Raw genomic sequence first — 13630 nt, 5'->3', positions numbered from 1 at the left:
AACTCTCCAAAGGTCACCCCCACCTGCCCCCTACCTGGTCAGGTCTTCATGGTCTCTGCCCTGAGCCCCCCATGAGTGGGCATTGAGGGTGGGCACTTTGGGAAGGGGCGGACCCCAGGGGAAAGCAAAGGGCTTCTCAGGGAACCCCCACATTCTCTCACTGAAGTTCCCCACCAGGATGGTCCCGTGGCCAGAGCCCCGAGTCCCTGGGCCCTCTTCAAAGGAAAAAGGCTCAGGTCATGACTTCATGAACAGCAAGTGACCAGGCTGGTGTGGCGGGGTGGAGCCCCCCACCCACCCACTGCCTGCCCGTGTCCTCTCCCCCAGGTCTGGGGCTGGGAACCTAAGCTCCCTTCCCCATCATAGTCCCCTCCCCTGAAAATCCCCTTTGGAGAGTTAATTGTCTGTGTGAGGTGCTTAAGCTATTAGCCCTGAGAACACAAAGCAATAATCTTTGTTACTGAGATGCGCGGCTATTCGTGGTTTTTTTTTTTTTTTTAATGTTTCCTAATAAAAGAGAAGCTGCATTTTATTGGTTTTTATTTTTAATTTTCTACACACTTGAGCTGAGTCATGAGAGACTTAGCTTTCCTCTCCTCCCCTTCCTGTGATCCCCCCACCCCACTGGGCCCACCCATGGGCTCAGGGCCTTGGAATTCCGTTTTCTGATTTGTTTGGGAAATTTTTTAAAAAAGATGTTACACGGTGTTTTGAAGCCAGCAAGTTACCACCCTCCGGTGTCTCTTCTCTCCACATCTGTAACTTCTTTTTCCAGGTTTTATTTTCAGTTTTGAATTCCTAATAAATTATTTGAAAATGGGCCTGAGCTTGTGTCTTGTATCTCTCTGTGCGTTCAGAACTTGGTACCCCAATGATGCCCTGTTTTCCCTTAATTTCTGTTTTCCTCCTGGAATAATCTTTACTTTCTTGTCAATCCAGCTCCCATCTCCAATTTCTTGACGAGCCTCAAAACTTGGTGTTGATGATGAGATACCATTTCATACCCAGTAGGATGGGCATCATCAGAAAACCAGAAAATAACAAATGTTGGTGAGGATGTGGAGAAATGGGAACCCCTGTTGCATTGCTAGTAAGAATGTAGGATGGGCAGTTACTGTGGAAAACAGTTTGGCAGTTCTTCAAAAAGCTAAACATCGAAATACCATATGATCCAGCAATTCCACTCCTCAGTATACACCCAAAGGAACTGAACATAGGGGCTCAAAAAGATGCTGTGCACCAATGTTTACAGTAGCATTATCCACAATAGCCAAAAGATGGAAGCCACCCATGCATCTATCAACAGATGAATGGATAAATAAGGCCTTTCCATACAGTGGAATATTATTCAGCCATAAGAAGGACTGAAGTATTGCTATGTGCTACAACACGGATAAACCTTGAAGAATTAGGCTAAAAATGAAAGAAGTCAGACACAAAAGGACAAGTATGATTCTGCACATTTGAGGTATCTATTAATAGAATCAGCAAATCATAGAGACAAAGTAGATTAGAGGCTGGGGAGGAGGGAGTGGGGAGTTAGTTATTGCCTAGTGGTTACAGAGTTTCTGTTTGGGATAGTGAAAACATTTAAGAAATGGATTGTGCATAACATTGTGGATATAATTACTGCCATTGAATTGTACACTGAAAAATGATAAATTGGGAAGGGGCTGTAAAAAACAGTAAATTTTGTTATGTATTTTTTGCCACTTTTTTTTTTTTTAAAAAGCTTGGCATCGAACCCCTTACTCTCGTGTGCTCAGTTGTGTCTGGCTCTTTGCAGCCCCATGGACTATAACCTGCCAGGCTCCTCTGTCCAAAGAATTTTCCAGGCAAGAACACTGGATCGGGTTGCCATTTCCTACTCCAAGGGATCTCTTAAGTCTCCTGCATTGGCAAGCAGATTTTTTTTACCACTAGCACCACCCTTACCCTGGTTCGCCTTAAACTCAGAATCCTAAGAGGGTGAGGCAGGAAAACCAGCTCAGGTGGGCGTGGGTAATCCCCAAAAGTTAGATGTGGTGGTTCCAGCACCTGGTTCCTCCCTTTCCTAGCTGAGGGTCCTCAACCTCTCTGAGCCTCAATTTTCTCGTCTATTAATGGGAATGATATAAAAGGTCACATGGTAAGATTCCGTTTATGTGAAATAGCCAGAAAAGGTAAATCCATAAGAGAGAGAAAACAGACTGGTTGGGGCTGGAGGGTGAGGGGCAAAGGGGAATAAACTCAATGGTTAAGGGATTTCCTGTGGGGTGATGAAAATGTCATTAAAGGTGGTGGTGGCATGACATTGTGGATCTAATAAAAGCCACTGGATTGGTCACTTTGAAATGGTTATTTTCTAATGTATAGCGGAATTTCACCTCAACAAATTTAAAAAGAGAATGGCAGCAGTAACTAGGGTGGTTGTTAATTAAACAGGGAGGGCAGACAGAGGATTCAACACCAAGCAAGGCACAAAGTAAGTGTTTAGTGAGTAGTAGCTGCTATGAATCCCAAGGTTCCTCCAGGTGATTGGGGCTCAGCAGTGGCTGCCCCCTCCTGGGTGGTCCCCACTGGCTCCCACACTCATTCAACAAATATTCCCTTAGCATCGACTGTGCGCACATCACTGTTAAGAACTGAGAGGGTGACCAATCTGTCCTGCTTTGCCAGGGACTTTTCCGGTTTGAACACAGGAAACTCTGTGTCCCAAGAACCCTTCAGTCCTTGAGGGGGAAAACAAAATCAGAACAATTAGTCATCTGAAAGGCAGTGATTTCAGTTGGGTGTGTAGGGGGTGTTGAGTTCTGCTAAAATCTGCAAAAAGGGTAAGAATTAACTAGGCAAGGCTCACATGAGAGGAGCGTACCAGGAGGAGAGACCAGCAGTTGCAAAAGGCTTGAAATGGGAGAAAGCACAAGGACTTCAATCAGAGAGCTGAGAGAAGGCTTCCTGTGGCTGGAGAAGAGGGTATTCCACCCCACTCTTGGCTGAGAGGTAGGTAGGGGCAGAGGAAACTGGGCCTCTAGGCTGATCTTGTTCCTTATATAAGAGCCATGGGAAGGCATGAAGGGTTTTAGGCAGTGGGGTGAGAGACTGATGACGTGATGTAATCGGGTTTGTGTTTGAACATGTCACCAGCCCACACCATAGGGAAAAGATTTGAGGAATGCCATTGTGGAGGGGAGCACAGGGTCACTAAGGAGGCTGCTGCAACCATCTGGGCAAGGGATGCTGGGGCAGGTACCAGGTATTGGAGGTTGGTGTAGCTTGAGAGCTGGACTTGCAAGGGACTGGATGGGAAAGAGATGAGGAGGGGGAGTATGGGGAGAGTTCCTGGGTTTCTGAAGGTCAGCTTCCTCGGTGGTTGTGCTCAGTTTGAGAAATATTTCCAGCTGAGCCCAGATGTACTGGAAACAGAGTGATGAGAGAGGGGGAAGGGAAACAGCCCCTTAAGGTGACCCCAGCCAAGTTAAACCCAGTCAGTCCAGTGTTACCTAAGGCTTTCTGGGAACTTCCCGACAGCCCACATTCTGGGCTCAGTGCCAGATTAAGAGGCAAGAACATGCAGGTTCAAATCCTATTTCCATCACTTTCCAGCTGTGTTGACTTTGAGCCAGAACTTAAGTTCTCTGAACCTGTTTAATCATCTATAAAAACGAGATGACGACAAAAATAATAACTATGTCAGAAGATGGTTGTTAGGATGAAAAACAACATAACACTCTTCGCCCAGGGCTGAACAGACAGAAGCACTCAGTAAATGGTAGGTGTGCTTAAGCATTTCCTAGAAGCAGGAGCCGTGTCCTCCAGGGGCTGGCCAGGCGTGACCTTGCTAGAGTGTGGGTATGTCATCACCTGAAGGAGTCAAGAAGCTAAACTTAGCCATTCTTTCCACTGGAGAGTGTGTTTTTCCCAGGCTGGGAGAAGCTGTGCTGTACACACCTGCGAAGGGCAACAGCAGGTCATGGTGCCAATCGCAGGGGCCTGGTGGGCTATCAGTGACCTGCCAGATCCATCCCACTACCACCTCCGTGTCCCCGGCAGAGGTCTGGCTTGTCACATCTATCTCGTCTCTTTCCAGGGGGAGAGGGTTCCAGTAGCAGTCTGACCCCTCTCCCACCAGCTGCTTTGCTTAAGCCCCGGCACAAATTGCACGTGGGAGTTTGTCCAGCCTGCCCTTGTGGAAGACTTCCAGCTGGCTGGGGTCGCGGGGAGAGAAGCAGGCAGGACTAAACCTCCTTCTGGCCTCCAGGGGCCTTTGACATTCCCACCTACTACTACAATTCCCTGTTGTGAGGTGACATTGCGTTATCATCAGTGCCAGATCCAACTCACATCCTGCTGTGTGACATTGGGGCAGTTACTTAACCTCTCTGAGCCTTTGCCTCTCTGTAAAGTGGAGTTCGTCCTTGGACCTGCCTCAGAGGGCTGTGCCAGCTTCTTAGCATGCAACTTGGACTGTTAGTGGTCAGTAAATGGTAGTTAATACTATTAGCCTTAGAGGATTTTTATAGCATCAGCTACTCCTCCTTCTTCAGATCACCCCCAAAGAGGAGCAGTGCCTATTCTCTGCCCTGTTCTCAGCCCCAAAGAGCCCTACACAAGAGGGACTTAGCAGCTTGTTGGCCACTACTCCCCTTTTCCTGGGCAGCCTTTACTCATTCTGAAGAGGCAGAACCACTTGCCAGGCTGAAGTTGGGTCCTGAGTTAACCCTGTTCTTCCGGGAGCTCTCACAGGTCTCCTGCCTACACCTCTGGGCCGGCCCCGGGACAGGTGCTGTGACACCCTGAGGGGCACTATGCAATAGAACCTTCTGTGACGATGGAAATGTTCTAAGTTCGTGCTGTTCAAAACCACAGCCCCTGGCCGTTTGTAGAACCTTCTGTGACGATGGGAACTTCTAAGTTCGTGCTGTTCAGACCACAGCGCCTGGCCATTTGTAGCTATCGAACACTTGCAATGTGGCTGGTGGGACTGAAAAGCCAATTTTCAATATTTTTTGATAGTAATGAACTTAAATAGCTACTTGTGGCTAATGGTTACCATAGCTATTGGCTATGGTACACTGGTATGCACACTGGCTAATGGACTGATGTAGAATATCTACAGGCAAGTAGGAAGAGATGGGTGGTGAAAACCCTGGATCAAATAGGGGCAGAGTCAGGCCCAGGCAAATAATCAGTTCCCCTTTCTGGGCCTGTTTCTCCATCTGCTTACTGAGTGCTGTTTCAGTGTTATCGCATTAGCTAAAGGACATTTTTCTGGGGCTCTTGGACTTGGAATGAAACCAGGAAGCTCTTCCAGACCGATTTCTTCTTTCTTGCCCCCAGTACCTGTTCAAGGGCAAAGTACAGAGCTGGAATCCTGGGGTGCATGCGTGAGCAGAGGTCACAAGGGTCAGAATTATCAATTCTGCTCTGATTCATGTGACATAACCTAACATAACCTTGCCAAGGGCAAATGGAGGTGTCTCAGTGGGAAGAGACAGGTGTGGGTTCAAGTCTTGGCATGGCCATTCCCAGTTTCATCCCAGGCTGAACCTCATCTAGAAGTTCTCATCTGGAAAGCGTTCTCATCTAGAAAGTGCCCAAGATCCATTCCAAGACAAGAGATGACCAAACCCAGCATGGCCATGGGATGAAATGACACTTCACCTCCGTGACCTTCCTCCCCCAAACCCATAGCCAACCCCCAGTCTTACCATGAGAAAAACATGAGACAAATTCCAGGAGAGGGGCATCTTATGATACACCTGACTATTATTCCTCAAAATGCCCAGGTCCAGGGGGCTTCCCTGGCAGTCCAATGGTAAAGACTCCACACTGCCAATGAAGAGGACATGGGTTTGACCCCTGGTTGGAGCCGCCAGGCTCTTCAGTCCATGGGATTCTCCAGGCAAGAATAGTGGAGTGGGATGCAATTCCTCCTCCAGGAGATCTTCCCAACCCAGGGATTGAACCCATGTCTCCTGGGTCTCCTGCATTGCAGCTGGATTCTTTACCACTAGCACCACCTAGGAAGTCCAAAATAATAACAAGTCATGTCTTACGAAGTGAATTTCACCTAAAAAATGTTATATAGACCTTTAAATTCTTTTTATTCTACAGGTCAGATCCAAGCTTTTATAATCCCCAAGTCCAGGGTTTTCTTACAAATCCGCTGTGGGGGACTAGAAGAGGGGGTGGTATTACTGGAGTGGGAAAAAATATTCAACATGTGCCTTAGAATCAGATGTCCTAAGTTGGAGCCCCTGCTTTGCGTTTGCTAGCTGTGTGATCTGGGGCAAGTCGCTTTACCTCTCTGAACCTATTTCCTCACCAGCAAAGTGAATGATTGATGGGACCCTTTCAATGAGACCCACAGCCCAGACTCAGGCTAATGAGAGGACCTGGAGGCAATAGTCACTTCCTTCCCATCCCCCTTCTCCCAGTTGTTCAACAGGGTTGACAGCCACCCCTCCACACACACACATGCGCACACAGTGTTGAAGCTGGACTGAGTAAAAAGGGGTGGGTAAAAGAAAAAAAAAAAAGAAGAGAAAAGGACACACACACACACAAAAGGGGTGGGTATGAGGGTCAAATTCCAAGGTGTGCAACTCCACAAATAATCCCTTTCATTCCAAAGGGTGGATGACAAATACTCACACTACTTCCAAGGACCCCCGGTTGGCAGGGCTTGCTTGTTGCTCAGGATTATATCTGCAACAGACTCAAGGCCAACTCAGAGTCAGCAGGGAGCAAAGCAAACACAACAGTTTATCTCAGGGCAGCAGGGCAGCTATAAGGAGGGAGCCCATAGTGACATCAGTTTTTGCTCACCAACCTGACAACAGGATGAGACTCCTGGTGTTGGCTGCTCTGCTCACAGGTAGGCAAGTGCCCTCAGCCCCGCCCCTTCCTGCCCTGGACCTCTCTCCTCGCCAATGGGGGCCAGAGGTCACAGGGATGGCCAGACCGAGGGTCGTTTTCAGGGCTCACAGTGGGGCTTAAGAGCTCCCATATTGGGGTCCCCTCAAATCCCCTTGATGGGCTTTCCAAGTGGCACTAGCGGTAAAGAACCCAGCTGCCAATGCAGGAGACCTAAGAGATGAGGGCTCAGTCCCTGGGTTAGGAAGATCCCCTGGAAGAGGGCATGGCAACCCATTCCAGTATTCTTGCCTGGAGAATCCCCATGGACAGAGGAGTGTGGCGGGCAACAGTCCACGGCGCCACAAAGAGCTGGACATGACTGAAGTGACTTAACACACACACACACAAACAAATTCCCCCACATCTGGCATCTTCTCCACCTTTAGGTCTGAACTCAGATGACCCATCTCAGAAAGGCTTACCCTCCTTGTCCATCCAAGCTAAGAGCACCCCTTCTCCCTCTCCTTGGAGTGGGCCGCTATTTCCTTCTCTGGGGGATCTTCATAACCCAGAGATGGAACCTGCATCTCCTGCGTGGCAGGCAGATTCTTTACCACTAAGCCATGGCCTTGGTACAAGGGCTTCTCAGTGCCTGTCTTGGCCTGCAGCATACCTCTTGTTGATTCATTTCATTTTTTATCTCACACCCACACCTAAGCACGGACTCCTTGAGAGCAGTGATAGTGCTGTTTGCACCATTTAATGAATGGATTAATAGAATCAGAATTAACTAGAATTCAAATCACACCTCATTCAGCCATTATTCATTCATTCAACATTGATGGTATCAGAGTCTCTAAGGTATCAGGCTCAGGGAGTTGAGACTGAGGACTCAGCCATGCTCCCTGTCTGGGGGTGCGCTCATGCACTCGAGCAGTACCTCCGTGCAGGTCTGGCCTCTGCAAAGAGCAGAACTGGTGGGATCAGAGAGAAAGAAAGAGGAGGGAAGCAGGAGAGGGGTCCGGAGAGGGGCCAAGGTGGTCAGGCCACTCCTGTCTGAGCACAGCTCCACCACTCCCCCGGGGTCTGCTCCTGGATGTAGCCGCTGTCAGCTGCCACCGTGAAGGCTGCTCTTGAGAGAAAGTGACCAGCTGCCACCCTTCCTGAGTCCTGGAGTCTAAGCACTTGGAGCGACTCCAGTGTCCACAGCATATCAAGGACGGGAAGGGCCAGGCATGGGGCAAAGAGACGACACTAGGGGCTGAAATCATTTAGCACCATCTTTACGGCACTGAATCTCACAGGCAGGGCTCTACACCTGAGGTAAAGAGGTCCTAGGAACTTACACTGGTAGTCCAGTGGCTAAGACTCTGTGCTCCCAATTCAGGAGCCTGGGTTCGATCTCTGGTCAGGAAACTAGATCCCACATGCTGCAGCTTAAAATCCTGCATGCTACAACGAAGATTGGCCGCAACTAAGACCTAGCACGGCCAAATAATTTTAAAAAAGAAAAGAGATTGTCCTGTTCAGAATGGAGGCCACATGGGCCTCCTCACCATTCTTCACACTCCTGGCCCCCCTCAACCTCGTCATCCCCCAACCCAACCCCCCATTTAGATTCCCTTACTGTGCTTCAATTTTGCTGCCTTCTAACACGGTATCTGATTCCCTTATTTATTACCTTTATTGCTTACTGTTTTTTCCTGTACTAGATCGTAACCTCAATGAGGTTACAGATTTTTTTTACGTGTTCACTGATGTGTCTCCAGGGCAGTGACTAGCATATAATAGGTGCTCAATAAATATTTACTGAATAAATAATGGAAATAGTTTTCAATGATCATATATTCACACAAAAACTAGTACACAAATGTTCACAGCAGCACTATCCATAACAGCCAACAAGGAGAAACAACCCAAATGTCCGTCAAATGAGAAACAACTAAAAAAATGTGATCTGTCCATACAATGGAATATTAATCAGCCATAAAAAGCACTGAAATGCTGATACCTGTGATAACAAGGATAAAGCTCAAATCACATGTGAAATGAAAGAAGCCATTCACAAAAGGCCATATTGTATGATTCCATTTACACAAAGTGTTCAGAATAGGCAATTCCACAGAAACAGAAAACAAATTAGTGGTTGCCAGAAGGGAGGGGAGAAAGGGGAGTGATTGTTGATGGGCAGAGGGCATCATTTTGGGGTGATGAAAATGTTGTGGAATTAGTATTGATGGTTGCAGAATTCTGTGAATATACTAAAAACCACTGAATTGTGTGCTTTGGTTAAAATGGTGAGTTTCACGTTTTGTGAGTTGTTTAGAAAATGCCTACTCGCTTTACCAGGTTCCTGAATCTAGCTCTTTTCAGAGGAGGCAGCCGATGGGGGGTCAGGGGGACAGCATGGGGCCTGAGAGAGCAAGCAGGTAGTAAGGTCCCTGGGGCGCCGCCGGCAGCCAACCAGGACGTATTTGAACTCTGGCTGTGTCCTCCTGCAGTGGGCGCTGGCCAGGCCGGCCTCAACTCGAGGGCGTTATGGCAGTTCAACGGCATGATTAAATGCAAGATCCCCAGCAGTGAACCATTGCTGGATTTCAACAACTACGGCTGCTATTGTGGCCTGGGTGGATCAGGGACCCCTGTGGATGATCTGGACAGGTGAGTTGCTCTGCTGGGAAAGTATCTCTGAGATGGGGGGAGGGCCCAAGACAAAGGTCTTCATGAGGCACACACAAAAAAAGGGCGGGGGGGGGGAAAGGAAAAGAAAAAAGATTTGCCTATTTGCTAAAGTAATAAATGCATGTTCACCTCTTAATCGAGGGGAGCAAGGGGAAAACAAGGTTGGCGGGGGAGGGTGTGTGTGTGTGTGTGTGTGTGTGTGTGTGTGTTAGCTGAAGGTTGGCGGGGGAGGGTGTGTGTGTGTGTGTGCGTGTGCGTGTGCATGTGTGTGTGTGAATGCTGCCCTCTAGTGGCAGGACTTTACAACACAAAATATCAAGGATTCAATCTTCCAGCTGGAGCGAAACCATCAGGACCAGTAACAGCCCCACCTGTTCCAAAGGAGCAAGTTCAGGCTGACAGGCTGACTGCTGCCCTACCCATGCTCCTGCCTCAGCTCTGTTCCTCCCCTTCTCCAGGTGCTGCCAGACACACGACAACTGCTACAAACGAGCCAAGAAACTGGACAACTGTAAGGTCCTGGTGGACAATCCCTACACCAACAGCTACTCATACTCGTGTTCTAACAATGAGATCACCTGCAGCAGTAGGTTTACCATCTTGTTGGCTCTTGTTAGTGGGCATGGAGAGAAATAATAGTAATGATAGCCACCACTGACTGATCATTTTCTTGGTGCCAGGCAGTATCTCCTTTAATCCTTGAAACAACCGTATGGAATAGGTACTGTTATTATCCCCATTTTACAGATGAGGAAACTGAGGCTCAGAAGGCTAGACCAGTTGTCCAAGGGTACACAGTCCCATAAATGGTGGTGTTTGGTTTTTGAACATAGGTCTATCTCACTCCAAAACCTCTGCTTTTAACTGCCAGGCCATACTGCTTTATTTCGATAAAAGAGCTTAGAACGCCCACATATCAGGCTTTCATTACATGCCAGGTACTAGGCAAGGTGCGCATTATGTGATAGGTCTTATTAAACCCATTTTACAGGTTAGGAAGCTGAGGCCCCAAAGTAGTCACTTGCTCCAAATCACACAACCTATGAGTGGTAGGGCCAGCATTTGAACTCAGTTGCTTCTGATTTTAAAGGCTCGGGTCTTAACCACTAAGTTATGCAGCATTCATGATGAAACATGTCCCTCCATGAAGACAGTTCTGGAGAGCAAGACAATTCAGAGAGGTGTAGGGTACTGTCTTATGAGACCAGCATTCTAGATTTTCACTGCCCTTAAATTTTGCAATCACAGATACATCCCAATTTTTGAAAATTGTACTAACACTGGAATCACCATAGTCCAACTCCCAAAATGCCAAGAAAAGACTGATCTGGCATCCCATCACCCTAAGAAATAAACAGTTTCATGCCTCTGTATTCCTTTTAACCAGGGATCCAACCCCTGCAGAGGAAGCACAGAGTCTACTGGACCACCAGGGAATTCCTTCAACCTGTTCCTTTAAATCATATACACATTCTCTCCATCTCTCCAGCATTTTCTCTTTTCTCTCTGCTTTATTTTCTCCACAAAATTTCCTAACAGCTGACATAATAATGTTATTTCTTCATTTGCTGTCTCTCCAACAGAAAGGATTCACAAGATCAGAGTTGTCTGTTCTCTTCATGGCTGTGTCCCCAGAGTCTAGATCAGAGCCTGGAATCATAGGTCCTCTCCATGTAAATGTTTGATGAATGCAGTCTAGATACAGTCTTGCAATGTGTTTTTCTCACTTATCACGTTATGACCATGTTTCCATGGTCTCACAGTCTTCCTTATTACTTCTTTCAAAGCTGCATAAAATAGCTTAATTTGCTTACACAGTCCCTGGTAACAGAGATTTCAGTTGTGCTCTACTTCAGAAAGCCAGATATACAGAAAATCATATTTTTGCCCTAAAACTTGATCAGTAAGAATTTCTTTCTATGGATTCTAGACTCCGTTACTAATCTGCTGAAAGCTATAGACACTCTCCCCAGGGAAACACACACACCACACATACATGTTTGCAAATAATTTATTTTTAATGCAACTGTCTTCTTCCCCTACAACCAAGTCAAGAAGCCTGCAGCAGAAGACACTGATTCAAATTATAAACAATAACTTGCTAGACACACACTACTATATATAAAATAGACAAATAACAAGGACCTATATAGTGCAGGGAACCATATTCAATATCTTGTAATAACCTATAATGGAAAATAATCTGAAAAAGAAAATATAAATGTATAACTGAATCACTTTTGCTATACACCTGAAACTAACACAACAGTATAAACCAACTAAACTTCAATAAAACAAAATTAAAAGGAAAAACAATAACTCGCTAAATAATTATCTCATTATGCACACTTTATAATCTAATTAAGCACTAATTTATGCTTAATGAGTGGTTGAGGAAAACATTCATGATTTTTAAAAGAAAGGAATAGAGAAACAAAACCTTAATAAGATTATTGAAGATAAGCAGATATACATAATTAAATTATGAATAATAAAGCTGAAATGCATTTTAAATGTTATCTGTGTTGTTTCTTTGGGTTACAAATGTAAATGAGGTCAAAATAATATAATTTCAAATTCTCCAGTAATGTATGTCATAGAAAGCAGAAGGCATCTATAATTCTAATACCCAAGAAAACCAATTTTATATATTGCACTTCAGATTTTTTCAGCATATACTATGCACTTTTTACTGTTAATAAAATATCTTGGAAATATTTCCATATAAAGACACAACTATTTTAAACATCTATATAATATTCTATTGTAAGGACATTCTGTAATCTTAAGAATATGTGCTTTACAAAACTTCACTAAGTTGAAAGGTAAAATATTTTGCTGCCTTGAGTATGTGTTTTAGTATTTCCCAGACGATTTGCAGTTGCTTATCTATGTTATCAGTGCTCTGTGGTTATATGGGTTTTAAGAGCAGTGAGTTCATTTAGAAGTGTGAAACAGAGAACATCCCAAAAGCAGCTATCATACCTTAGGATCACCAGATAAAATAGGCTGCCCAGTTAAAATTCGATTATCAGATAGACAAGAAATGATTTTTTTTTAAGTCTGTGTCCCAAACAGTGCATTTATTGTTGATCTGAAATTCCAGTATTTTTATCTGCTTTATCTGTCAACCCTAAATTTGCACCAGGGGAATTGCCAGCAGATCGTTTCATTTCATTCTTCCTGCCCCTGGATCGTACAAAGTATGAGCAGCCTTGACTCAGTCCTCTGTTCTTGCTCTATTCCAGGCAAAAACAATGCCTGTGAGGCCTTCATCTGCAACTGTGACCGCAATGCCGCCATCTGCTTCTCAGAGGTGCCATACAACAAGGAGCACAAGAACCTGGACAAGAAGAACTGCTAGGTCTGAGTATCTTCCCAGGAAATTAGGGTTCCCTTTGGGCCCCATGGCTTTGACCTTATCCCCTGTCCTCCAATAAAGCACCTATTGAAAGGCCTCCCGCTTGGAGATTGTTTTATTCTCTGCCTACTGAACATGACTGAATTTCTTCCTGGTTCTTTGGGAGCATCATTTGTTCCAGACCTGGAGGCTGAATTAGAGGGATATTTCTAGGAAGTGAGTACCACGAGACCTGAATAATGATTAACGACCATGGATGATTTACTCTGCGCCAGAACTGTGTGTCTCTAAATTCTCTGGGCAGCCCTATAAGATTTAGACACTATTAGCAAATTCTATTTTTCTAAGCTGAGCTTCAGTAAGAAAGGTCATTCACCCACCAAGAGAGATGCATCTGGTAAAGAGCAAGGAAAGGATCTGAAGCCAGACAGTCCAACAGAACACCGGCTCTTAACCACACCCTGCCCTGCCTGAGGCGGTGGGCTCTTCGGTTTGAGTCAGACCTGCCCTCCTTGTTTCTCTGTCTTTTACTTCCAACTGTGTTCAACCTTTTTTCTCCCCTATAATTCCTTTCTAAACTCTACAAAGCCTTCACCGCCGTCTACAAGCTGGTGTGTGTGTGTGTGTGTGTGTGTGCGCACATGCACGCACGGGAGAGAGAATTCGGGGAGAGTGAGAGGAATTCTGAGCGAGGGAGGCTGTGAGGGAATTCTGAGAGACGGAGAGTATAAGACAATTCTGAGACAA

The 13630-nt window shown here is 45.9% G+C and overlaps 1 protein-coding gene across 1 annotated transcript; it reads left to right on the top strand.

Moving 5' to 3' along the window:
• Positions 1–6714: 6714 nt before the first annotated feature.
• On the top strand, positions 6715–12980 carry PLA2G1B (phospholipase A2 group IB). The gene is made up of 4 exons (XM_040250869.1): positions 6715–6859; positions 9342–9501; positions 9981–10108; positions 12771–12980. The coding sequence occupies exons 1-4, from the start codon at positions 6826–6828 to the stop codon at positions 12884–12886; spliced, it is 438 nt and encodes a 145-aa protein (XP_040106803.1). The 5' UTR covers positions 6715–6825; the 3' UTR covers positions 12887–12980.
• The last annotated feature ends 650 nt before the right edge of the window (positions 12981–13630 follow it).

This window comes from Oryx dammah, unplaced genomic scaffold, assembly GCF_014754425.2.
Source record: "Oryx dammah isolate SB20612 unplaced genomic scaffold, SCBI_Odam_1.1 HiC_scaffold_12, whole genome shotgun sequence".
NCBI lineage: Eukaryota > Metazoa > Chordata > Mammalia > Artiodactyla > Bovidae > Oryx > Oryx dammah.
This window is presented reverse-complemented; position numbering and strand designations above follow the sequence as displayed.

Bases quoted from the DNA above. Each gene is read 5' to 3' on its own strand.
- PLA2G1B (XM_040250869.1), top strand. From the start codon at position 6,826: ATGAGACTCCTGGTGTTGGCTGCTCTGCTCACAG. The intron at 6,860-9,341 runs GTAGGCAAGTGC...GTCCTCCTGCAG, and splicing joins GTTGGCTGCTCTGCTCACAG to TGGGCGCTGGCCAGGCCGGC. The intron at 10,109-12,770 runs GTAGGTTTACCA...GCTCTATTCCAG, and splicing joins CAATGAGATCACCTGCAGCA to GCAAAAACAATGCCTGTGAG.